The 25,589-nt window shown below is 48.3% G+C and overlaps 1 protein-coding gene across 1 annotated transcript; it reads left to right on the top strand.

Annotated features, from left to right (window-relative positions):
- Positions 1 to 285: 285 nt before the first annotated feature.
- On the top strand, positions 286 to 23,022 carry NYX (nyctalopin). The gene is made up of 4 exons (XM_017810895.1): positions 286 to 352; positions 16,974 to 17,066; positions 17,249 to 17,324; positions 20,920 to 23,022. Exons 3-4 carry the CDS (start codon positions 17,303 to 17,305, stop codon positions 22,317 to 22,319), a joined length of 1,422 nt encoding a protein of 473 aa, XP_017666384.1. The 5' UTR covers positions 286 to 352; positions 16,974 to 17,066; positions 17,249 to 17,302; the 3' UTR covers positions 22,320 to 23,022.
- The last annotated feature ends 2,567 nt before the right edge of the window (positions 23,023 to 25,589 follow it).

The raw sequence follows: 25,589 nt of genomic DNA, 5'->3' as shown, positions 1-25,589 counted from the left end.
AGTGGGAATGAGATCAAAGCTTTGGATCTTCCTGCTTTAAAGTCACGGGACAGATCACAGTCTGTGTCCCGATCCGTGTGCTGAGGGGCTGGCTGGGAACGGCGGAGACACTGGATGTGGGGGAGGAAGGAGGGATGGCAGCTGTGTGTGTTGGTGCTGGTGCAAGCTGGCTGCTGACGCTTGCAGGCTGGCAGGAGGATGTGCCTGATCAGCTCTGTGGGTAGAGAAAATGTCCTGGATCAGTTCATGCTGGCAAGAACCGAAGTGAGAAAAATACTGAGACTGAAGTGGATGAGAGTCTTTCCCAGGCTTTCCATGCAGAGCTTCCCAGAGTCCCTTCCCTGCTCACAAGGTGCATATCACATTTTCCTTTTGAACATATCAGTCAATCGACCCTCTCTTGCTACAGAAATGTCTCAGTTTCCTTCTCAATATGGGGGGGGAGGGTTTAGCCATTTAACTTGGGGGTGGCTGGTGTTACCCTTCATTCCTGTTGTCCCTCCTGAATATCAAATTTGTGTTCCCTTGCATCAGGAGGCAAGGGAAGGCTTGTGGCTCTGGGGTGACACCTCCCACCCAGCTTAATTTAACCTGTGGTACTGCCCTCAGAAATAGGTCTGGAGCAGGTTATACTTGCTTTTCTCCCAGCAGAGAGTTCCCATTATGATTCCACTGGTATCACAGAGAGGTCCTTGGAGTGCTGGCCTGGAATAGTGCTGGGCACGGGAGACCAAGCAAAGCAGCTTGGTCCAGCTAAAATGAAGGTGGCAGATGGGTTTGATTTCTGTGGTTCTTGTGTGTTGTGTCACCAGTGACTTTCAGAGCACATTTTGAAATACTCTGGGAACCTTACCTGTAGGATAATATTACAGTGTTAATAAAGGAACAGGCAGGAAAGAAACATGTCCAGGTTTTTCCAGATCAAACGGGAAAAGAAGCAGCTAGGGAGTAAGTAAGTAAGTAAGTAAGGAAATAGTGATTGCAGTGCAGTAGAGAAGGCTGTCAGGCTTTTAGCAGGGTGATTGTTGATGGGCAAGAATAGAGTGCGTTACTGTCAGAACAATTCCATCCCATGTTGCTTTAAGTCTCCTCAGCCCAACTGGCACAGGATGCATGTTTGCATGGTGAAGTGCCAGTAAACCAGGCTAGGGAGGAGCCAGGCTTCTCCTAGCTGATTTAAATAATGTAAAACAACTGTCCTTTAGTGGGAAATGCTAAAAATCCCAGACGGTGCTGAAGCCCCTTTCATGTGATGAGAAATTAATTCAATTCCCAGTATAGCCAATGGTGAGATTAATTTATGCCTCAAGTTCTAACATTAATCTTTAATTTATCCTAGTGCCTCTTCATCTAGCTGAGAGCTCAGTATCTCCTGACTCTGCTGTTGATCAATTTTCTCCTATTTTTTTCAGTGTCTCTCCCCTTGTCTAAACTCTTGACCATCTTTTTATACCTCATCCCACCTTATCAGTCATGGGATATGTCTTCTTTCCATTATTTACTTCCTTTTCCCAAGTGGGACCATAGAATGGTTAGTGTTGGAAGGGACCTTAAGGATTATCTAGCTCCAAACCCCCTGCCATGTGCAAGGACACCTTCCACTAGAGCAGGTTGCTCAGAGCCCCCTCCAGGCTGGTCTTGAACACCTCCAGGGATGGGAAGTCCACAGCCTCTCTGGGCAAACCTCTCTGGGATTGTCCCTCTGGAGGGTGTCACAGTGTGGCTGCGTACATGCCAGCCAACTCTCACAATGGATTCACGGGATAACAAACCTGTGCAGGAGCACAGATCCCATCTGTATGTTCTGCAGCCTTTTGCTCCATATTTATGGAGCAAATAGCAGAGTAGCATCTTATCTGAATGGCCATGCAAATCCATGTGATTACTCATGAGAGCAGGGAACTTTAACTCTGTAATTCATACAGAGTGATGCTAACGAGATCTTCTTAGGGAGGAGCTTCATGGTGGTCTCTTAGGTCTGTTTTATTTCTGCTCTCCCCAAAGTTATCACCTGTGAGCTGTGAGAGTGTGGTTGGCAAAGTGTAGTCGGATGTTACAGACTATCTGATGAAATTACTGTCTGGGGGAATAAACAAGCAGTGTTTTATGTTTGGCTTTAGGAAATTCAGAGATTAGTTAAGGCTGTGTTTTAAACCTCCTCCATAAACAGACTCCAGCTGTGGCAGTCCCTTGCTCCAAGCTGCAGTGCCAAAATACAGGCTTTTTCCTGGACAGGCTTTGTCCTGAGATGATCTCTCAGTTTGTGAATGTGTTCTGACTTGGCAAAACCCAGTTGTTTAAAATATTCAGCGTGACAGCTGTGAAACTGTACAGACCATGGTCCAGTGACTGACTGGGGGAGTCACCAGTGCCCTCTGCAGAATGACAGTCAGCACTGGTGTGACACCAGTGGTGCTGACAGCTCCAGCCTCGGTGGTTTGCGGGCACATCACCCCTTGTCTGTCGTAGCTGAGACATGGAGGTGCAGCTTTCTCCAGGAGATGAAAGACAAAAAGCAAAGGATGTGAAATCCATCGGCAGCCTGGAAATGTATTGGTGTTTACACTGCACTTTTCTGTGTGCAGGGCTAAAATAGGACACATCTATGTCTAGCTTTAAAGGGGCAGAATGCTCCAGTAACCTGCCTGGGCTGTAAACCTCACATTTGATCATGGTGTCTATTCACAGGTAAAGAATCAAATATTTGGGCTGAAAGGCTTGTTGCCAATTTGCTGTGCAGCTTGTTTGATCAAATTTCAATATATGAAATTCCCTTTGATGGAAAAGAAAGGCCAGCACTTACAACAAACCCCATGGTAGTGTATTTATGACAGTACAAGTTAGGCAGATGAATAACAGTATTTGGAGGAATTTCTGTGAGCTGCCTGGTGGTTACAATAGGCAGCACTGCACCGCCAATTACATGTATCATTTGTCCAAGTGGAGTCACTGCTGTGACTCCCCTTAAGCTCATACACAGCACTACAGATGCTGTGCCAGGATGGCTGGGTAATAACTGGGTAATAATGATGCCTTTTCTCTTCTTAAGAGATGCTTTTCTGCAACTTTCACTCGTCCTTTCATGTAAGTCCCAGGTGAAAGCACTGAGTTTTCCAGGCTTATCAATGGATTAAAGCTGGCAAGGAAGTTAAAAACCTCAATCATTTCTTTTTAGCAGGCTTATGACAGATAAAGGAACTCTGAAGTATTTCTATTCCTCCCCAAACGGGGAATGTCAGATAGACTGTTTCCTGCCTTCCTTCTTAAGAATATGGCGTGGGAGGTCTCAGAAGTATTGAATTGCTTTTCCTTAATCAAAAAGACAAGAGTCTTGGAGCTTTAATAGAGATATATTTTCTTCTCAAGAGTTCTCAAACATTTGAGCTACACCGGATTTAATGATACAGGAGTTTTAAAGGGGCTGAATAAATCACCACTTTTGCTTTTCCTCGAGTGACGTGCTGATGATAAAGCTTCTGTTAGAGATCTGCTTTCGGGAAAAAAACAGCATTAAAACCACATTGAATTTACTGTGTCTGAAAAAAACAGCAGTGGAAAAACATGCCTCAAATACATAAATGTTACTGTTCAACACAAAAATGTCAAATGTGCACGAGATCTCTTCTGCTCTCGGAGACCTTGGTTCTATTCAGTAAATATATTCGGTTACTAGTGGTAACTTGGAAGACTTAAGAGCAGGGAGGAGAAGGAGGGATAACCAAACAGAAAGCTGACAAGGGGTGCAGCTGTGCAAGCATGGCTTGTCTGGCTGGAGCTGCGGCGCCGCGGCCGAGGGATGAGTGAAAGCCCTGGTAGGTCACGGCACAGTTTGTTCTTTCTGATTTACGAGTCCCACACTTTGAGTATGTCTTGGCTTTGCTGTGTTAATGGCTTCAAGTGCCCAGGAGTGTGTGTGTATCTTAGGCAGGCACTGGTTATGTCGGGTGTGTCAATCATCAGGCAGCAGCACTGTGCAAACAATGGCAAAAGAGCTGCTGCATTCTCACACTCTTGAGCAGAGTTATGCTTTCCAAAATGTAGAGCCAGGGGTATGTCACTGTGCTTTCCCAACTGGACCCTGAAGAGGGCTGGAAAGCAGACAAAAGGGTCTCACTTGCTGATCAAGGTTATGGTGCATTGCCATGTGAACATTGCAACCAGTATTTCCAGCACAGTCACTCAGCTCATGCGGGTGCTGTCAAGCCAGGGAGAAGGAAAATAAATAAAGCAATATGCTTGCAGGTACTGCAAATACATCACATCCTGTTTATTACATAGAACTCCTCCCACCCTATTAATAAAACGTCCTTAAGGTTTCAAAGTGAAAAGCTCAGCAGCTGCTGATGCAATATGACAAGGAGCAGAGTGATGATGTTTTATACCACCCACAGATCAAGTCTGAAAGCTTTATTTACATACTGCAAGGCTGTTTGCATAAGGCCTTGCCTGCTTTGGTGTATGGGAAATCTGGTGGTGAAACAATTCAGTTGTGTTACAAAATTAAAAAGCATTCTAAAGACTTAAGACATTAAGTGCTCTTTGCGTGCTGCTGTATTACATTCATAAAACACCCAAGCCTGGCTCTAATGGGCTGTAAATGAACTCCTGGTGAAAAATTTATCAAAATAAGACTACAGACAGCCTGAGAGAGTGCCTTCCAGGTTCCTCATAAAGACTTCATATCAATTAGCAAAGCTAGTCCCAGAGAGCACATAACAGGCTTTACACTATAGGCCTTGCAGATGCTGGGACGTGACTTTATTTTTTACAATGCCAGTATTTACACCAACTGTGGGCTTGGGGGGATCAAGATTTTTTTTTTTTTTTAGAAGGGAAGATAAACAAAATTGTAAATACCAGGAAAATGGGAAGTCAGAGCTGTGTGGGCTGAGTTCTGTCCTTATTTGGCTTTGGGGAATTATGTGATTTTATTCTATGACTCAGAGTTGTTTTTACAGCATTTGCGTCACCCAGAAAAGTTGAATCTGCATAAGACCCAGCATGTTCCAGGAGAGAATATTTTGTCCTGTAATGTGAACTTGCTAACAGACACTGACAGCTTTCATGTTTTGCTTCATTATTAGTATTATTGTCATTCAGGCATAAACTTCAAGGTGTCTCAGAGCTATCAGTTTGTGTTACTGCAGCAAGTATATGCAGTATCAGGGAAAATCAAAGCACTTGGAGAATCATTTTACAGATCAGCAATAGTGAATTCCATTTCTGGAGAGGGCCCTAAGCTTTCAGTTTCCCTCCTTTGACCCCTGTTCACATGTGGAAAAACACAGCCTGTGTATGACGTGGATAATGTAACTGCCCCCCTCAGTTCCACCTGGATCTGACCACATTATTTTGCTTGCAGAGCCTAACCCATTATAGGTGCCACAAATTAGTCCCTGCCCTGAAGTGTAAATACTTGTGTTTTTCCATCCAGGAGGGTGGTTAGAGAATTTGGCACATAATGCCCTAAGGAGTTGGCAGAACTGAAAGTAGGTGAGCTCAGGCATTGGTCTGAAGATGCAGCAAATACAAGCAAATCCAAATTTAGGGCTTTGGAGGCTGGATCACAAGCGCTGCAGCCTTGTGATGCAAAGTGCTGATCCAGTATTGGTTGAGTGTTTCTGAGAAGTTATTTTCGTGCTGGCAGGCTTTGTGAGAGATCAGGTGGTGTCTGCCCATGTGGCTCTGCACTTCTGCAAGGCTGGAGATCATTTCTCTTCCTGCAGCTGGCACAGAGCTGTCATAGAAGTATGATGCTGACATAAGCACTGCTCTGGCTAATTGGACAGAAATGAGGTTGTGTACCCTCACCCAGCCCAGAGCATGTTGGTGGTACTGTGTGGGTTGGCTTCTATTGACGGCCATGGAGGAGCCTCAACCTCCCACTCATTGCTTGGGACCGAGTGACAGCTTGGGCATAGTTGAAATCCAAAGCAAAATGAGGGGTTTTTTTGTTCCTGAAAGAGGGGCAATCACCTTTTACCCCCCTCTTTCCTGCACATCGCAGGCACTGGACTTTGCCTCTAGTTCACTGTGTCACCTGTTTGACACCGAGCTCAGGCACCAGGGTGTGCCATGACCCTGTGAGCCACTTCTGTAAAGCAAACTTCCTTCCCTCTCACCTACTAATTTTTCTTTTTAACTTTTTTTTTTTAACAGCTGCGTTTTACCAGTGGTCTACTTTTGGCTTTTGCTTTTCATCGCTCATGTTTTGGCAAGGCAGAAGGCTGAGGCTCAGCAAGGTGCTGCAGCCTGGAGGGGAGCAATGCAGTAATCTGCTCTCTCTCTCTCCTCTGGTGTCCAGAGGAGAAGAAAATGAAGCCGACATGATTATCAGATAGCTCATTAACTGAATCCCAACAGAAATGGTCACTCTGCAAATTCTTGGTGATTTAATTCCCCCATTTAATTATTTCCTCCCCTAGAAATGATTAGCTCACATTAGAGACAAGTTACCTGTTAATTTTCCATTTGATAATTAGTGCTTTTCTAGGCCCTAGTTAAGCTTTCTTGCCTTATGTCAGATTTGATCGAAAGCAGGCACCCAAGTCTTTTGATTTGGGTTTCTATTAATGTTTCCATTTCCCCTTTCAAGTGTGAAAAGACAGGCAGGGGTCTGACAATGCCCATAGGACCTCCTGGAGAGATGGTTCCTTCCCCATTTCTGCTGTGGACTTTGCATGAAAGATAAAAAACCCACTCCAAAATTAATTACAGTGCCAAACTGTGACCTTTGCAGCTTCTGCTGCGCTGGTGCCCAAAGTCACTGAGCCTTGATTTTTTTATCTGCCTGAGTGTTTGTCGGGCACGGGGCCAGGGGCAGTGGCCTGGAGAGGGGCTGTGGTGGCGAGAGCTGCCTGTGAGGGCTTTCACAGTGGATGAGGGAATTATCTTGGGGTCTGGTCTCTGCTCCTGAGGCTGCTGCTGTATTTTATCTACAGATTTGCTCAATGCAAAATGCAGAAGCTGTCCAGGAAACAGAAGGCGATGCTTTCACCCCCCCTCCCGGAAATGTTTGCAAATCCCATCTCCTCTTTCACTCTGCGTTCCTGCCAGACAGAAGCCGCTGGCATTATGTATTCATTTCGCTGCACAGTGTCATGGTTTCAACAGGAGGGGGGGATAGTCCCCTTTTGATCCGTGCCGGCCCGTTGCTTCTGTTGGTGGGGCACTTCTTTAGGGAGAGGGTGGTGTGGGTTTGGCTCTCTCCGTGCAGTGGAAAGCAGGGAGCTCGGGGCTGCTGTTTGTCAGGGGAGCACTGAAAAACCTGCTGGTGTATGAACCGTGGGTGATGTTGCTGCGGAGCACAGTTTGTCCCTGCACACTCCCAGGGGAGTGGTGGCAAATGCTCAGTTCAGGCTGGCGTGGGATGGAGCTCAGGGAGCGCGCTGGGGCTGGGGCTTCCCGCACGGAATTAGGTGTGTGAGCAGTGCCCCAGCGACACCTGACGGAACGTTTTTGGACTGGGCTGGTAGGTCCTGCACAGGCATGATGGAGGAAAGGCAAACAGATTTCTGTATGGAAAGGAAGGCACGTTCCATGCTTGAATAAATATAATGTTCCGATCTCCCTCAGCTGCTGCCTAAGCCCCACATCTCCCAAACCACTTCTGTCTTCGGTGGATCAAACATTCAGGCCCAGAGCCTTGAGGGTATTTAAACTGCTGACAACCCCAGGTGAACACCTAATCCTGTTTAGGTCACTCAAGTGCGAATGGAGCCACTTAAACACAGGTGCTCCTGCCGGGCACAGCCCCAGAGCTCCAGGGGTGGGTCTCAGACAAGGTGTGTCCAGATCTGGGCTTTGCTGGCACAAGCTAACCTCACTGTATTGTGTTACTGCCCTGGCTGCTCATCCCATTCCCCTGCAGATGCAACTGCCTGTCCAGTTGTAAGGGACCTGTGTGTCCTCCTCTTTTCTGCATCCTGAGATGAGGCTGTAGCCTTTCAGCCCTCAGGCAACATGCAGCCAACTTGCAGCACTGGAAGGGTCCCTGGGACCTGATAGGATGTTCTGTCAAGGCACCCACTTAGCATCTACCCCAAATAATAATCCAAGTGTGTCCCATCTTGGTGCTTTTATTCACTGCTTCCATAGTCTGCTCTTTCTTTGCAAGTTTTAAATGGCACCACTTGCAGCCTCAAGCAGGGAGGCTTCCCCATCTAAGGTTAGCATTTTTGTTACAGTGGTGAGCCCATTGCTCTGATAGGAAAGAGAGAGACTATGGATGGGCTGTCACCAAGTGCACCTGAGTGGCTGCTGTGAACTCAGAGTGTGCCAAGGAGGGAGAGGATATGTTTTGGATGCCCCAGGATTGCTGCCCTTCATGACCTGTCATGCTGCTCCTTCCACCTCCCACACCCTCATGTACCAAAATGTGTCTCCCTTGCACAACCTGGTAAGTCTCAGAGGAGAAGTGTGAAACAGCTGCTGAAATCAAAGGGAAATAATAACCATAGTGAGAAATTCTGGGTAGAAGGCAGGTTTTTTTGAGGGCTGTGGTATCTTGCAGAGCCCTGGTGTGATTTTTTTTTAATGCTGAACATCTAGCCCTCCGTCTCATTTCCCACAGCTCGGCTTCATCAGTGTGCTTCTGCAGCATCTCCCTGCCCCTGCCTCATACACATTGTTTGCCTCCTTGTTTATTTTCTGTTTCCCACCATAGAAGGAGGGCAGATACTCTCTTCTCTCTATTATAACTCGAATCAGGCACAGTACCTCCAGCAGTGTGTTGCAACGCACTTGTTGCTAAAGCCCAGCTGTTGTGGCACAGCTTTTCACCTGTCTGCGGGCTCCTGTGAATCTGACTCAACCTGCACAGCATCCCTGGATGCAACCTAGAAACGGTTAAGGGATGAGCAGGCTGCAGTGCTGCTGCTGTCAAGCTGGCAGGAGTGGAGCTTTCTCTTCCCATTGCCAGTTACTAGGCTTAGGACTCAGTGCCGATCCTATCCAAGAGCTGCCTCCTCTGCCACCGTCAATTCAATGTCTCAGAAAAAGGTGTTGAATCCCTTCTCCCCCAGGTGTCGAGGTCTTCTGCAGCTGGCAGGAAACAAAGCCTTTTGGATGAGCAGAAGTGCTGTACTTCTGTGATCCATAAATATCCCCAGTGTGGGGGATTTGCTGTCTTTGCCATGTCATGCCACAGGGACTTTTTTTGGTGACGCCCAGGGTTGGCACGGAGGAGGAGATGTCAGCAGCCCATAAGATCACAGGCAGGGAATGAGTAGGAAGCAGAATATGTGGGTGTAAATCTGAGCTTAACTCCTGCAGTGGCTGCTCCCCTCCCACCCCCAGGCTCTGCTAGCTTTAATCATCTTAGACCCATGTAAAAACTCTGCATATGTCAGGTGGGGGATTTGTGAATAGCTACATTACTGGAGCTGGAGAACCTAAACCCCTTGCAGATGGGCTTGGTGGAAGCCTGGGGAGAGCAGTGTGACAGATGTCTGCTGATGGCTGCACTGGTTGCTCCCAGGGCAGCTCCTGATCCCAGTGACTGCTCCATCTCCCCTCTGGGGTGCCCTGGAGCAATGCCGTGTTTTCTCACCAGAGTTTCAAGTGCACCATGTTTGGACTCCCTGAGTTTCTTTGTCCTTTATCTGTGACATCCTTTCTTAGTGGCCCAACACATTCGCCACCCTGTGGGGAGCTTTTCCTCATACAACTGTGGGGAGGAGCTGTGGAGATTTCCTTATGCCCCTTCCCTTTGCTAGGAGGGGGCATGGCTGAAAGGTGTGTGTGTGGCTCTTTGTATTGCAGTACCCAGAGGACTCAAGCACAATGAGCAGTTTTTCATGAATTCTCTTGCTATATTTTCATTCCAGTTTTTTACCTGATCTGGGCTTGATTACTCACGGAATGCATGGCCATTGCATACTCAGTAAGGCATGATAAGTTCACTTAAGAAATCTTCCAGATCATCTGTAATTGTATGTTGGTCTAACCTTTGGTATAATGTACTTATTATTATGGTATTGAAGTTTATTCCTGACTTGATGCTTTGCTCCTTTCCTGCCTGCCAGCAACTCTGACAGACAACAGATTCTATTTTAGACCTATTACCAGGTCATTATGGCTGGTTGGCATGTTGGAGTTCTCCTTGTTATTTGGCATTCAGAAGTGTTAGTCAGGTAGGGGAAAGTACCATGACAGATGGAGTGAAAATCACATTGCAGCACAGCTGTAGCTCCCCAGATCCCTTCATCCAAGAGTTCCCGGGCTTCTGGTTCATTCTCCCCAAGTATCTGACCTGGCTACAGAGCAGCCTCTTGATAGAAATGTCTGAGCTGAGCAGAGACAGGTAAGTGATGAACCTGCCCCAAATGTTGACACTATATAGGAGAGAGAAGGTGGCACTGCTCCTGTCATGGAGGTGGGAGAGATGAATCACCAGGAGGTGAATAACCTGTCTCATGAGCCCTGGGAGGGCTGTTGGCCTGGACAATGTATGGGCTGTTGTGTGTTTAGTGCAGATAGGCTGTTTCAAGAGGTGTTTACAGTGCTGTGTGTAAGTTCATTGGGCATTGCCCAGACGTGGCTGTGGAGGCAGATTTATTAGGATGAATGGACTCACCAGCCACCAAGGGGAAATTAAGTGGAGCTCACTGCCACATGTCCTTGCCTTCCTGGGTGTACTGTGCAGCATTCCCATTAGATAACAAGGAACTGCAGGAAGCCACTGCCTTGTGGAAAGCATGGCATGAGGACTTCAGCAGGAGACAAGCAGCTCTGTATTCAGGATAGAAATGACCTCACAGATGCTGAAAGGCTGTGGCAGAGCAGCTCCCCAGCTGCTGGTGAAAGTGTAATGAGCCCAAACCCTCCCAGGGCTGCCTGGCTGTGCATGCCCACACCACTGGCACCCTTGGCTTCAGTAGGGAGGGCAGGCTGACTGGTACAGGTGCTGCCAGCCTTGACTTTCCCTGTCTGCTGGTGTGACATGTGAGCAGCAGCCGCCTGCTCGGACACACGCCGGGCACGAGGTGATCCTGTGCAGCTCACTGAGCTGAGGGCTGCTCAGGGGCTGGAGTGAGGGCAGGGCTTCCCTCACCCTGCACAGAAACACAGATGCTGCATCCCCTGCTCAGGCTTCACCAGCAGCGGTTTTTCCCTGTACAGAGAAGCTTGAGCGTGGCTGGCCAGTTTTAGTCAAAGCCAAGAGTCACAGAGCGGATGTAGGAGATGTAGATTCAAGTTCTTCTTCAGCTTTAGTTAATACAGATCTGAGCCCAGCTTCCATCTCCTTCCCCAGGGCTGCTCTGGGTATTGTGAGGAGTTACCTGGTAATCCAAATGGTGTTGTTTTTCAGCACTGCATCCATACACATGTACTGCAGTGGGAAGCAGGAACTTGCTTCCATGGCAAATGCTCAGCCCCTCACTGCAGAGCAGCCCACACTGCTTCTTTCTTGCTGGAAGTGTTACTGTTTGATTGGCATGAGGGGGACATGAAACCACTTCCACAGGATGGGCTGGGAGAGACCTGGTGAACTGATGTAAAAGCCAGTGGCCTGGGCAGACTTGGAGAGGGTCTGTGTCCCACTCCAACTGCCAGGCAGCTGAAGGATTTGTTCTTGATGGAGCTCCATTCCATCCCCCTGGCTTCCTGTTGCCTGTGTGTGGGGTCTGCATGGGGTGGGTCTAACTGGGCAACTGGCAGAGGTTTGGGCTGACAGATGAACACACTAACCCAAGGTTTGCTGTGCATTGCATCTGCTTCAGGCTGCCTACCCTAGAGTGTGCTGTTCCCTTGCAGAAGATGCTCGTGCTGCAGCTGCAGGCTCCTGGGCCCCAGCTCCTGCCGCAGGGCTTGGCCACCGGGCAGCAGCTGGGCTGGGCCTTCAGATTTGGTGCCCAGCTTGACTCTTTCTGCTGTTTTTTTAGCTTCACTTCCTTACCCTTCACGTGGGTAAGCAGCTTTTTGGCAGCTGTTTCTTGCCAAGTGCTGCTGCTGGCTGACTTGTCTCATCCCCGCTTCCTCCTTCCATGGACCAGGTGGTGAAGAGTCCCCCAGGGTTACTTCTGTGGGCAGCCTGCAGCCAGCTGAGCCCTGCCACGAGGCACTGCCGGGCTGCTGTGCCCCTGGGCTGGGTTTGGACATCCTGATGTGCCCAGCACTGCCTGTGCTCTCAGTCCATGGACAGGAAACTGTTCCCACTCAGACCAGCTCTGTGAGGGCAGCCCATGAGTGTGTATGTGCCTGCAGCACTGGGGGACACGGCTCGGGTGGGAGGGAAAGCGGGGCAGCTGCTGTTGTGAAATGGAGGCCCTCCTTGCTGAGGATAGGGGGGAGGACATTGTGAGGGGCACAACACCCTTCTATCCAAGGGGTGTCTTGAGGTGGCATGGATCTTCTGCAGCTGGCATGGGACTGGCAGAAGGCAGCCCAACGAGGACACCGCACAGCAGCCTGAGGGGGCTGGGCGGGCTGTGAGGGGGCTGTGACACAGGGAGAGGGTCAGCAACATCCTGTGACCTGCAGTACCCATACTGGGCAAGAACTGATGGTCCTGGGATGAAATGGGACCCCGTTTGGGTAGGGATGGGGGAAGGCCTTGCAGGAGAGCCCCTATATAACACCTACAGGTGCCCTCAGGGCTCTGGACCTTTGTGCCTGAGCCAAGTTTGGTGGCCTCAGTCCAAACAAAAATGAAACCCCTGCCTGCAGAAGAGAAGCTGTCCTCTCTTCTGAGCAAGGGAAAGGCTCTTTAATCCTTGCTCCTGAAGTCCTGGTTGGCTCCTCAGCTTCTGCGTCTCCTGTAATCATCAACATCACACGTGTACCAAGCACTATTTCTGGTGGCGGCGCGGTCTGTGCTGCAGCTGCAAACCCCAGCACGGCCACACTGGTTCATCCTGTCTGCTCAGCGCACAGTAATCCCACCACAGAGGCTACCTCCTGGCCCCAAACCTGCACCATCCGGAGCCGTGAGCGCAGCAGTTGTGTGACCACCCCGAGTGCAGTCTGGTCCCACGGGGCAGAGCTGACAACAGGAGCCCCGTGAAGAAACGCTGAGGCAGCTTCTTCAAAGGTCACCCCAGTGATTACGTGCACAGGAAAGGCTCAGCTGTGCAGCACAGCTGTGGCTGTGAGAAGAGGGGAAGTGTGCACCAAGCTGCGAGTGCTGTTACAGAAGCTCAGGAAACCAAAGCCTGGGGCAGGCGGAGGGGCTCGGGCGCTCTGTGGTGCAGGGACCTCATCCCCCAGCACTGGTCCCACACATGCAAGCAGCTATCAGAGACTAAAAACAGGGGACTGAAGATGTTCAGCCACTGGAGTTAGGCAAGCAACTCTACCTCTTCACTGCTGTGAAGAGGGCAGTGCTTGGCTGGAAGGATCTGGACATGCAGTGCCTGGGTTCTGTCTAACCCAGCACTGGTGTGTAATGGTGTGGAGGTGTCCCCAAAGCTGAACACCCTCAGCTGTTTTGTCATCCTGTCAGTGAAAATGGGCCCTGCTGAAGGCCATGATGGTGCCCACAGGTGGGTGGCTAAAGTAGACAAGATGAGACCTCTCACTTTCAGTTAGGGGAGATGAGTCCCACCAGCTGTTCTTAGCCAGCCTTTGAAAATGAAGCAAATGTTTTAATCTGAAGTGGAACCACTACAAGAAACAGCCCCCAGAGATCATTTTAAATCATATCAATGTGTATCAGAGATAGGAGCTACATATATATCCTTAAGTCACTGTCACATGGAATGCCCCTGGCCATGAAGAAATGGGTTGTTAGAAGCAATCTCGAGTCAAGTCTGCACAGGCTTGTCCTGCAAGACAGGCTTTTCTTTACTGCCAGCTGGTGAAGCTGTGCCAAGGTTTATGTCCCCACAGCACACACTACTGGAGCAGAGCAGGCTCCTCCAATCAGGACTGAATTCTTCAAGTTTTTTTGGTGGAAGATCAGATATAAATGTGTTGGGTTTTTTTTTTTAGTGGCAGCAGAGCTCTGCTGCTTTCTGGTCTCAGATGCACTGCTCTGTTGACCTCTGGCATCTCCGAGTTCCTAGAGATTAAAAAGGGCAGACCATGAGGAAGAGCCCTTAGTGGCAAAAAATTTAACAGCACAGAGCTGCAGTAGCAAGGGCTGCAGCTTCCAAGTCTACTTCCAGCCTGGCAGCCACAGCAGCTTCCCAGCACTGAGCATCTCTAGTGTGCTCAACCCTCAGCATTAACCAGCCATGAGTCATGCTCTGAAAAATGCTGAGGTGTGGTTTAAAGCCCAAATTTAGTTCTTTTAAGGATAAATGCTGGTCTCCTTTATGTACCCTTTGGTGTTTAAGGTTTTCTACCTAAGATGACATGAAACTTCTCCTTTTCTGGCCTCTTTCTTGCATTATCATGCCCTTTCAGGACCAAAGGTTATGAGGAAATGAATCAGAAGTTGCCAGAAGTTCACAGGAGCCACTGGGTGTCTGGCTTGGTGCACCTGCAGTGCACCTGCTGAAGCTGCTCTCAGGGTGATGCTCCCTGACCGTGGGAAACTTTCCTAGAAACTGTGGTCTCGGTGTGCCTCCCATTCCCAGCTCCCCAGCCTCCCCCCAGGGCATGTGCTGAGATGTTCATACCATCTCTGTGCTGAGGTCTGGAGGTGAGTGAGGCTCCTGCTCATGGATGACACACAGAAATACACTGCTGTGAGCCTTGGGGCTGCTGCTGCTGGCCAGGCAGGAGTTCCAGGTGTGCAACACAGGTTTGCTGGTGAGGCTGTGGGTGGGTGGGGCTCATGGTGGGGCAGGACACGGGCTGTTTCTGCTGTTTTACTTCCAGCCACAGTAGAAGAGTCTGGAGTGGGACTGGGCTGGATTGCCAGGCCAGCTGCAGTCACTGAGCTGTGTATGTGGGATGGATGCTGATGGCAGAGCTGCTGTCAGAAGCTCCTGCAGGAGTTAACAAATGTGCAGGTCTATGGTGAGGCTGCTGCAGCAGGATGTTCCCTGCCAGCCTTCCTTGCAGCAGTTGGTTTCAGCAGCACTGCTAACAGCACCATGGCTGCTGATTCTACAGCGGGCACCTATTGTACAGTAGACACCCACAACCCCAAAAGTAACTGCTGAGTTGCTCACAGCGAGGCACAGGGGAGCCCCAAAATCTCAGCAGAAATGTGGTGCCTTGGTGCAGATCAGCCCCTCCTGGTTTCTGATTTAGTGTTGCCGTGCAAACCGAGCTGCAGGTCTAATCCCTGGGGAGCTGCCAACTGATCACACAACAAATTGTACCCAAGACCCTGCCCACTGCCTCCCACCTTGCAGACAGCATGTGTGCACCTGGGAGGAGACATGATTTCCGGTACCGCTGTAAGGGCTCTTGTAAATGCTGGGGAAGGAAAAGCAGAGAACAGCACTTTCTCCTCCTCCCCCTTGTTTTTTCCATGGCTGAAAGGCCGGTGATCTGCTTTCTGTGATCAGGTGGGTTGAGGCTTCCTGGTGTTCCCATGGGAACCGGGAGTTTCAGGGGAACCATCAGCTGCCCCGTCACTAGTGAGCACCCAGACAGTGCCACTTCTGTCCCCACAAAGTCTCCAGCAGCTTCAGCTCCGTGGCAGAGGCTGCAACGTGCCCGTCTGTGGCTTTTGCAAATCTCTTTCCTCCTCTGCAAAACAGCACAGTGCAAAGCACCGAGGTGCAAAGCTGTGGGGGTTGTTACAGCAGGGGGGTGGGAAAAGGTATCCTTCAGCTAAAAACAGTGCTATTTGGGTCATCCCCTCCCCTCCAGGCTGCCCCCACAACCAGCCTGCTCATGCTGTTGAGACAGACACAAATTTCCGGAGGTGCCAGCCAGATTCCTTGAGACTGAGGGAAAGCCAAACTAAAATAAACCTGGTGTATCTGGGTGCTTTAATTTGCAGGAAGAGCCGAGCAGCAGCAGGCTGGTTCCCAGCTGAATCTTTCCTGTTGTATCAAGCATAAATTCATCAGGTATTCCATTTCCTGGGGAAAAAAAAAAAGCAGAATAATTCACTTAGAAATAAAGAGTAGAGCTATTTTTCCCTCTGACATGGTGAATGCAATTACCTAAGGCATGGGAGGCTGAGATAACTCACTTATTCAGCCCCCACTCTCCGAAGAAACCATCATCATTCTGTCAGAAAAGGCTTTATAAACCAAATCACATCCTGAATGCTAAAACATCACCATGTACAGAAGCTGTCCTTATGATTTCCACGCACTAGCTGCAGCATCACAAGCAAAACACACTCATAGACAGGGAAGAGTTTGTTATTATAAGGGTGTTATATACACCATGCAAGCTCCAGAAAGGGTTTGCTGACCCTTCTCCCAGTGTGGTTGTCCTTCTTCAGGAGCAATTCCCAGCACAGCAAAGCACACTGGCATCCTTTTAGCAGTGTGGGAGCCATGCTGGAGCTGGGAAAATGCGCATGGGGAGAGTCCCAAGCTCTGTCTGCTTGGAGAGCTCAACGAAGGGAAGCCATAAGCCTGTGCTTGCCCCCAGATTTAATTCCATTTAGGCTGCACCCTCCCACCTCTTCTGCCCTTACATAATGGAGAGTGGAGTTATGACTTTCAGCAGTGCTGTTTGAGTGGCAGCAGCCCAATTCTGGACTGTATATTTTTTTTTTTTTATGGTGGGGGGAGAGCAGGTTGGCAGAAGGGAGAAAGCATCAGTTTGGTTTGTGTGCAATCCCTGTTTTGCTCTGGGAGCTTTAGAGGACAGACACATTCTTCCATCTCCGCTAATCCTCCTCTGATACAGAGGATTTTCCTGCCATTAAATGATAGCTTGTGGGAAAAAAATGCCAACTTTTCAGGGGCTGACTCGCATGGCTAATGGCAGCCTCATGAGCAGGAGGGAGGACACAGCCACTGCCTGGCCAGGTAAGCAACGCATCCGGATGATTTCTGTTGGGAATTTTAGTTTCAACTATTTGATCCTAAGCTGGTTACGCTCCTCTACCACCACCTATTTCCTGGGGAGGCAGCCAGCCTGTTACTGTTGGTGACCTTTCCCCACATCAGATAATAGGAACCTGACCTTGGCACGGCTGGTGGGAAGGATGTGGATGAGCTCCCGAAAAGCAGTGGCAGAAAGCTGCAGGATTCCCTGAGAAGGTCAGTGGTGGAAGAAAGATACTCACCAGAAAGGTGTTGGGGACTTCTTCATTTTGGAAGTGTGTGAGAGAAGAGCTTTTGTTCTTCATCTTCCTTTCTAAACATAGATCATTTTGTGGACAAATGATACAGGGAAATGACAGAGGATGAAACCTGTCTGTGTTCTTCCCGTGTGCTTTTAGATCCCTCATGTTTGCTTGCCAGACCTGAAATGCCACTAGGGAATAATCAAGGTAATGTTTGCCATCATTTTAAATGGTGAGTATACTCTTATTCTACATTACCCAGTAGTGGATTAGACAGATCATTTGGAAAGGTGGTAGTTAAATACTCAATCATTGCAATCATTGTCTCTTTACCCTTCTTAAAACTCTGCAACACTTTTTTTTGTTTCTTCCAAATACTGAATTACTGTAGTATTTAAAAAAGCAAAAGAGATCATCCCTGAGGAATTTTGTTTATTCCTTAATGTCACAAATATTTTTGACCTTACTGCTATATTTCACTGTTTTTCGAAAACACGCATTTCATTTGAGCACCCTCTGTGTCAATGAGTTGGAGGCATCTTCCAGCCACTGCCCCGTCTGTGAACACAGCATTAAAAGTAAAGAACAACCTTTTTGGGGAAGGAGTAAGGTGGGAAAGGTGGGAATGTTTAAGGCTGTATTGGTCAGAGATCAGGGGAGAGCTAATCTGTGCTCTGAGCAACAGCTCTCCTGAGGGTTTACTGGGGTTCAGGTGGAGAGTGTTTTCCAGCTTCCCTTGCAAGAGAAAGAGGGAGAAATTGCCACAAAGGCTGAGGTGCTGAGGGGCATCTCTGAGCTCCTATTGCTGGGGGGATATTTTCTCATGGGAGAAAATGCTTGTTTTCATGTCCTGCACAATGCAACACTTATAAACAGGGAGTTACACTTATAAACAGGGATCTTGGCAGTCTGCTGTGAAATGCCACTTCCAGAAGACCCAGATTTGACACTTATGTGTAAGGAAAACAGGCTGGATATGACTTGGGTACAAATATTTCCTTAACCGAGTGATTAGAGAAGAAGCAGGGAGGGGAAGGAGGGGATTTGGTTATCAGCAGACTTGTTCCTACCCTGCACACAGTGCACAAAGCAGTGGATACAGGTGTGCTCTGAAGGCCAGAGATGTGACTGAGCTTGGGGCAGCTGGTTTTAAGCATTGAACTTGCTCAGGACACTCTCACCTATAGGACAGCCTATGCACATATGCCCCTCTGGATGTCACCCTGAGCCCATACAAGGCTCTCATACCAGCAGCAACACTTACATCCATCGTTTTCCAGACAGCCACCTGCAGTCAGACATTTGGGAACAGGCAAATCCTTAATCTGTCTGGCCCTCAGTTTATGTAACTGCCTGACAAAAACAACATATGCCCCTGTTGGCAGGCACTGGGGTGGGCTGGTGCAAAGGGTAGGGAACTAGGCAGCCCCTGGGCAGGCTGAACAAAGAAAGAGCAATCTGAGCCCAGTGTATTCTCCCCCCTCTTGTCCTTGGGCTCCTCATCTGCTGTCCTCCCAGGGCCCTGTCTGAAGGAGACTTTCCTTTAGCTGTGGCTGTTAGATAAGGGCTGGGGAAAAAGGAGGAGAGCAGACAAACAAACAAACAAAATGACAACCTGTCTGAAATCCTTTCCACCTCTCACAGTCCTTCACTATCATTTATCCTTGAAGTGATGCTGTTTTGCTAATTCTCCAGTCACGATAGCGTGGCCAGGCATGATGGGACCTGAATTTTGATGAAGAGACCACAGCTAAAGTCCTTCTGGGATGCTCTCTCCGTGTATCTAAATCCCTCTTCCACATGCAATGACCAGGATGGTTTGAACAGAACCATCTGGGCAGTTCCTGGATTGATGCCCTTCAGTGGGGACCTGCCCAAGAAATGTTTTTGCAAGTCTCCTGCTTGCAGAAGCCACAGGCAGTGTAAACTCCTAAATACAGTCCCGTGCATGTTGCCTTTAAAAAGAGTGGAGGAAAGGCAGAGAAATTGCAGCTTGAATTGTCATTTGTTCTGTACATTAAAGCCTCAGGGACTGCTAAAATAAAAGCTTGACGCTTGCTGAAGCTGATGCTTCCTGGCATATCACCTCACAAGCCTGTCTTAATAAAAATGCCCATTGGGAATACAGCTGCAGTGGGCAATCGCTGTGCTGCAAACTGCTGGGAGCTTCCCTGTCCAGACACTCAGCAGGAGTGGAGAGGAAAGCCTGTCCCTTGGCCCTGGGGGACAGACATGACCACAACAGCAGCAGCACCATGATCCCAGCAGCGCTGTAATAAAGGTGGCTGTTGGTATCTTATGGGTTTTTTTTAGGGGAAAAAAAAGAAAAAAAAAGAATTATGCTTATGTGGGAGTCAATAAACTGCAGCAGAAAAACCGGTCAGGAGCAATGGCACCATTTCCTGCTAGTGACTACATGCAGTTCTCTGGTGTGGCTGCTCATTTTGTTGAGTAGCAGGTAGGATATGCCGGGGAGATTAATTACAAAACGGGCTCTGCCTTCAGTTCTTCTTCTCTAATGAGTTTATTTTCATAGAATCAGAGAATGGCTTGTGTTGGAATGGACCTTAAAAATCATCCAGTTCCAACCCCTCTGCCATGGGCAGAGACACCTTCCACTAGACCAGGTTGCTCAATGCCTCATCCAACCTGACCTTGAACATTTCTAGGGGTAGGGCATCCACAACTTCTCTGGGCACCCTGTGCCAGTGCATCACCATCCTCAGAGTAAAGAATTTCTTCCATATATCTAACCTAAATTTCCCCTCTTTCAGAGGTAAAAACCATTTTACATAAAAAAAAAAATAATTCATTTTGCAGATGTTTTGTTGACTGGATGTTTTTTCCCCACAAAAAGAGCCCGTTTATGGAGGTTCATGTCTCCTATTCCTTTTGTTCTTCTCTGATTTCTCCCCAAGAGCTTTCTTCTCTTCCTCGTTGTACACCCACCTGCATGGGACTAACCTGAAAAGAAACAACAGCCACACACCTCTCATGTCAGGCTTATAAAGGACAAAGTGGCTGCTCCCATCAAACATAAGGCACTATGATGACTCTCTTGAGAATTGGCAAAACAGTAAAAACTGTACTGGAGGTGCAGAGTATTTCATCTATGATGAGATCATGAAGCAAGCAGTTGAACAATATCTCTTAATTTGTTTTTAGTCATGCTGTTTTAACATTACACACTGGGAATGTGTTTTTAAACACTGTACTACATCCTTCAGAGCTGATAGTTCCCCTTCCAGTGCTGCACTGGCTCTGGTGGAGAAAGGTTACGTTGAATGAACAAAGGAAAGCAGCAACAATCATGAATTTGACATATCCCAGGAAATCAGCTGATCTCCCCTGCTCACTACCTGACTCAGCATACACTGCCCTCCCCTCTTCCCCACACAGAAATACTGCTATAATCCATAGATGCTGGCCTTCAAAACGTCTCTGCTTGCTCCCTGGCTAAAAAATCTGTACCTTCTGCCTGGCCAAACCATGTCCCCATCAGCCTGCAGAGATACCAGCTGCAGAGACACTAAGAAATACTAAAGTCTAGGTGGGCTCCCTCTTGGGGAGAGAGCAGTTAATCAGAGATGATGTTCTAGATGACATATATTCTCAGTGGGTTTAAAAACCCCCATAGAAGACTGTTAGGAATCCTTCACAAGAGCTCGTTGCTCAGCACTGGAGTACGGGTGGCAATTAGCCTGGCTAGAAGGGAGGCAACGACAGCATAATTTGTTTTTCCTGTGGTGACTAATACATTTGCTAATAGTGCATCCCTACTCTCTCCTGCCACACCTCTGTGGGCGTGGCATGTTCCTGCCCGGCAGTGATCCTTTGGATCCCTCATGTCCACGGGGTTTGGGCCTGTGTCCGGTCCTGCCCTCCCAACTGCGTGTGCACCCAGGAGCGGAGCTGCTCCGTCCTCTGCGACCGCGCCGGCCTGGGGCAGATCCCCAGCGAGTTCCCTTGTGAAGCCTCTTCTATCAACCTGGACAAAAACAGCATCAAGTTCCTCTCCGAGAGGGCCTTCGGGACCTTGCCTTCCCTCAAATCCCTGTCGCTCAACCACAACAACATCTCCTTCATCACCCCGGGGGCTTTCAAGGGGCTGCCCAGCCTGACCGAGCTGAAGATGGCCCACAACGAGTACATCCGCTATCTCCACACGCGGACTTTCACCGCCCTCAGACGGCTGGTGAGGCTGGACCTGGCGGACTGCAACCTTTTCAACATCCCAGACAGGATCTTCATCGAGCTGCCTGCTCTGCAGGAGCTCTTCTGCTTCCAGAACAACTTCCGAAGGATCCCAGGTGCCATCAGGGGCATGGAAAACCTGACCCACGTTTACCTGGAGAGAAACAGGATCGAAGCAGTGGCCTACAACTCCCTGCAGGGCCTAAGCAAGCTGAAGTACCTGAATCTGCAGGACAACAAGATAAATGTCATTCACGAGCGAGCCTTTCAGACCTGTCAGAAGATGGAGTACCTGTACCTGAATGACAATTTGATCAGCGAGCTTCCAGAAAACTCCTTTGATGGCCTGAGGCGCCTGAAGATGCTCAACTTGGGGGGGAATTTTCTCAGGAATGTTTCCAACACCTGGTTCAGGGACCTGGGGGAGCTGGAGATCCTCTACCTGGACCGCAACAGGATCAGCTACATTGAGGAAGGGGCTTTTGAGAACCTCACCAGCCTGGTCTCGTTGCACTTGAACAGCAACAACCTGACGACCCTGCCCTTCTCTGTCTTCGAGCCGGTGTATTTCCTCGGGCGGCTGTACCTGTTCCGCAACCCCTGGGAGTGCGACTGCCGCATCGAGTGGCTCAAGGAGTGGATGGAGAATTACAGGCTTGTCAGGGATATTCCTTGTGCCTCCCCCTCCTCAGTAGCTGGGATTGACCTGACGGACGTGCTCTACGAGAGGTCGCCAGAAGGTTACTGTCTCGACCCGGTGGAGCTAAACATCACGTCTGAGGGTCCGACCCCAAGTGAAGAGCCTTGGTCTACCACAGAGAGCAAGTTCAACAGCCTTATCTCCAAACTCTTGCTCCAGATGGGCCTTCCCGAAGAGGTGTCAAACGCCACCGAAGTCTACAGTAACACCACGCAGCTGGATGGACAGACTGAAGGGGTTTCTTCTGGTGTGGGGGAAAAGAGTATCGAGGCCGACTCCTCTTCTTTTTACCTCCCAGCACTTTTTACAGTGATTGTTTTGCAGTGCAAATAGTCCAAGGGCTGTCTGGACCGACCATGGGTCCTGCTTAAGCGTTTAGTCCTTGCACCTACTTAGTCATTAGGGAGAAGTTTGTACTGTGGGCCTATGATACATAACTGGCTCCAAACTCTTCCAGGCTGGGTTGGTTGGATCTGGCTCCAGATTCCCCCGGGAGCTGGTGGGATCTAGTTCAAGGCTGGTCCCACTCTGGGTAAGAGACCTGCCCTTTGGGTGTCTCAGAGCCTCCTGGATACTCACAGAGCTCTGTGGAAGACGAGTAGCAGCAAGGTTGAGTTTTGCCTAGAGAGACTTGTGATGTTCCCTGTACCTCGACAGGATTTTGATCCATTCTCCCTCTGCTATCCTGGCACAGATGCAGGAGAACCAGATGGACCCATGTTTGTCAAAATATTCTTCTCTGAGGCAAAGCTACTTAACAACATACTTATTAGTGTCATTTCAATGTATTTAATTTTATTCAATTAATATATGGTTACAAGGAATACACTGTTTTTACTTGTAGATTATTTCATGGCATGGCAGCAGGGGCAAAGCACGGTGATGACAAATGCAACCAGGCTCTACTAAATATTTTATATGTCCACCACTAATGTGTACCACATACTGTATCACATTACGCCATACTAACCAACCATGCTGTCATTTTCTTTTATATGGCGTCTTACATGTTTTATCTTTGAAATCTTCAGTGAAAGCTGCTAATATGACCAGAAAGAATTATAATGTTTTATGTATCAAAGCACATTAATAAAATAATTTGATATTTTGCTCACAAAAATAAATTAACTGCTTGACTTCTCTTTTTTTTTTTTGAGATCCTTGAATAACTCCGGTGGGTTTTTTTGTAGGCTACTCAAATGGGTGCATATGAATGTCCTTTCATGGTCTAAAGCAAATGGCAAGCTGTTTATTGCAGCATAAATACTTTCACTTGGAGCCTGACCACACTTGCATTTGTGTTAAGCTGAAACACTGAAATATAAGTGACTATATAGAAATACATGTCTGTGATTTTTAACAATATTAAATCATTATACATGGCTTATCATACTATGATGTACATGTTCATATGATATGATGCAATATATACAACCCTTTATTAGTGCTAAAATGTCATGAAGGAGGAATAAAAATGGAAATTAATTTTAAGAAACTATCAAAATATTTTCCATAGCCCCCTTTTCCCCCCACACCTTCCCTTTCCCAAGGAATTGAACATGAATGTGGCTTCCTCCCCTGCCCTGAGGGTGCTGGAGTGGCAGCAGTGGAGTGGGAGCTGCCCTGGCTCATGCTTTGCTGAGGTTGTGATTCAGTATGGACACCACGTTGGCTAAAGCCGACTGAGATGAGCTGCTCTTGCCTCTGCTCCTTCCCTCAGGCACACACAGGATGGACTTTGGGCATAGAACAGCTGAAAAATGGTGGGTAATCTACAAATTCATGCACAAAAACCTTTTGCTAGTTGCTCCTGTGCCCTCTTACATCTGTGATTGCCTGGGATAACTGGGGAAATAAATGAACTTTTTCAAAGAGGCTCAACCCTTCAGCAAAGGTGCCTTGGGTCAGGTCTGTCCACGCTGGCCAGGCCAGGCCAGCTGTGAGGGAGAGTTAATGCCCTTAGGATCAAACATCACTGGCACCCAATAACCCCACAGAAGGTCTCACAGTCCACAGGAAAAACAGCTCTGAGGAAAGGCAACATCAGCTCCTGTGCAAAATGGTCGTGACCTCCTCAATCTCTGGAGCAGCTGCTGCATGAACTAGGGAAGCTGCCTTTTTGCCTGCACATTTTTCCAGCAAAAAGGTGGCATCTCCAGCAGCTTCAAGACATGTGCCTTGAGGCATCCTTGTTTGGTCTGCAGTGCTCTGTCCAGAAAGAGCTACTTCTTTCTAACTAGCACTGGAGATTTCCAGAGGAAACCTGAGTTCAGGAAAAACCAAACCTTCCCTGTTGCAATGGCTCCTCAGCTTTCTGTAGCTCAACCACAGTTTCCCAAGGGGAAAAAAAAAACCAGATGGTTTGATAAATGCCTATTTGACCTGTTCCGTGAACTAAATTCAATGAGTTTGGATTTCCAGGCTATTTATGAATCCATTAATCTTCTTAAGTGCTAAATTCATCTGTGTATTATAAGAGGCTGTTTTTCAAACCCAGTCCATCCCAATGCTGTAGAGGCATATTAGGTTAAGGATGCCTTTACAGGAGTGGTATTTCATCCTGTCAGGGGAGGTTTATCAATAGGCTTGGCACAGATGGCAGGACACAAATGGTTGTATTTCACTTCCTATAAGTACGGATGCCTCATGATTGAATTGTTTTCATAACCCACATTTTTATTTTCTGTGCTAAAGTACATTAAAGCTGAAGATCGCCTTACTGTGCAATTGTTGAGTGGTTTTCAAGTCAATCACTGCTTCAAAGATGCTTCTGCTTTATCTGCACGATGCACATCTGAATGCGAATCACAGAATCACAGAATCAATTGGGTTGGAAAAGATCTCTGAGATCGTTGAGTCCAACCTTTGACCAAACACCACTGTGTCAACCAGACCATGGCACTGACTGACATGTCCAGTTTTTCCTTAGACACCTCCAGGGATGATGACTCCACCACCTCCCTGGGCAGCCCGTTCCAATGCCCAATCACTCTTTCTGTGAAGAAATTTTTCCTAATGTCAAACCTAAATCTCCCCTGGCACGGCTTAAGACTGTGTCATCCTCTTGTCCTACTGCTGGTTGCCTGTGAGAAGAGCCCAACCCACACCTGGCTACAACCTCCTTTCAGGTAGTTGTAGAGAGCCATAAAGTCTCCCCTGAGCCTCCTCTTCTCCAGGCTAAACATCCCCAGCTCTCTCAGTCGCTCCTCACAGGACTTGTGCTCCAGACCCTTCCCCAGCCTCATTGCCCTTCTTTGGACACTCTCCAGCACCTCAATATCCTTCCTAAACTGAGTGGCCCAGAACTGGACACAACTCATAATTGTATTTTCCCCCCTTTGTTTTGCATCTTGTAATTAGAAAACAAGTTAAATTAGGGATCTGCCTTTTTCATGAACAGTGTGGGGTTTTTCTATTTTCTTAGGTTAGACTCTTGCTGCAAAATAGTGTTTCAGCTGGTAAACCTGAACCAGCTGTTGTTTACAAATTCATGGCTGAGAGTCTCTTCACAAATCAATGCTGTTTTCAAAATCTGCCTCTGGACTGAGATACCTGCAAAGACGCCACAGAACTGCAGGGCACACTCAGCTGAGATGCCAGTCT

The sequence above is a fragment of the Lepidothrix coronata genome, unplaced genomic scaffold (genome assembly GCF_001604755.1).
Source record: "Lepidothrix coronata isolate B3197 unplaced genomic scaffold, Lepidothrix_coronata-1.0 Scaffold30, whole genome shotgun sequence".
NCBI classification, from domain to species: domain Eukaryota; kingdom Metazoa; phylum Chordata; class Aves; order Passeriformes; family Pipridae; genus Lepidothrix; species Lepidothrix coronata.
This window is presented reverse-complemented; position numbering and strand designations above follow the sequence as displayed.

Coding starts and splice junctions, on each gene's coding strand:
- NYX (XM_017810895.1), top strand. CDS start 17,303: ATGTTTGCCATCATTTTAAATG. Junction 17,325..20,919: donor GTTTGCCATCATTTTAAATG/GTGAGTATACTC, acceptor CCTGCCCGGCAG/TGATCCTTTGGATCCCTCAT.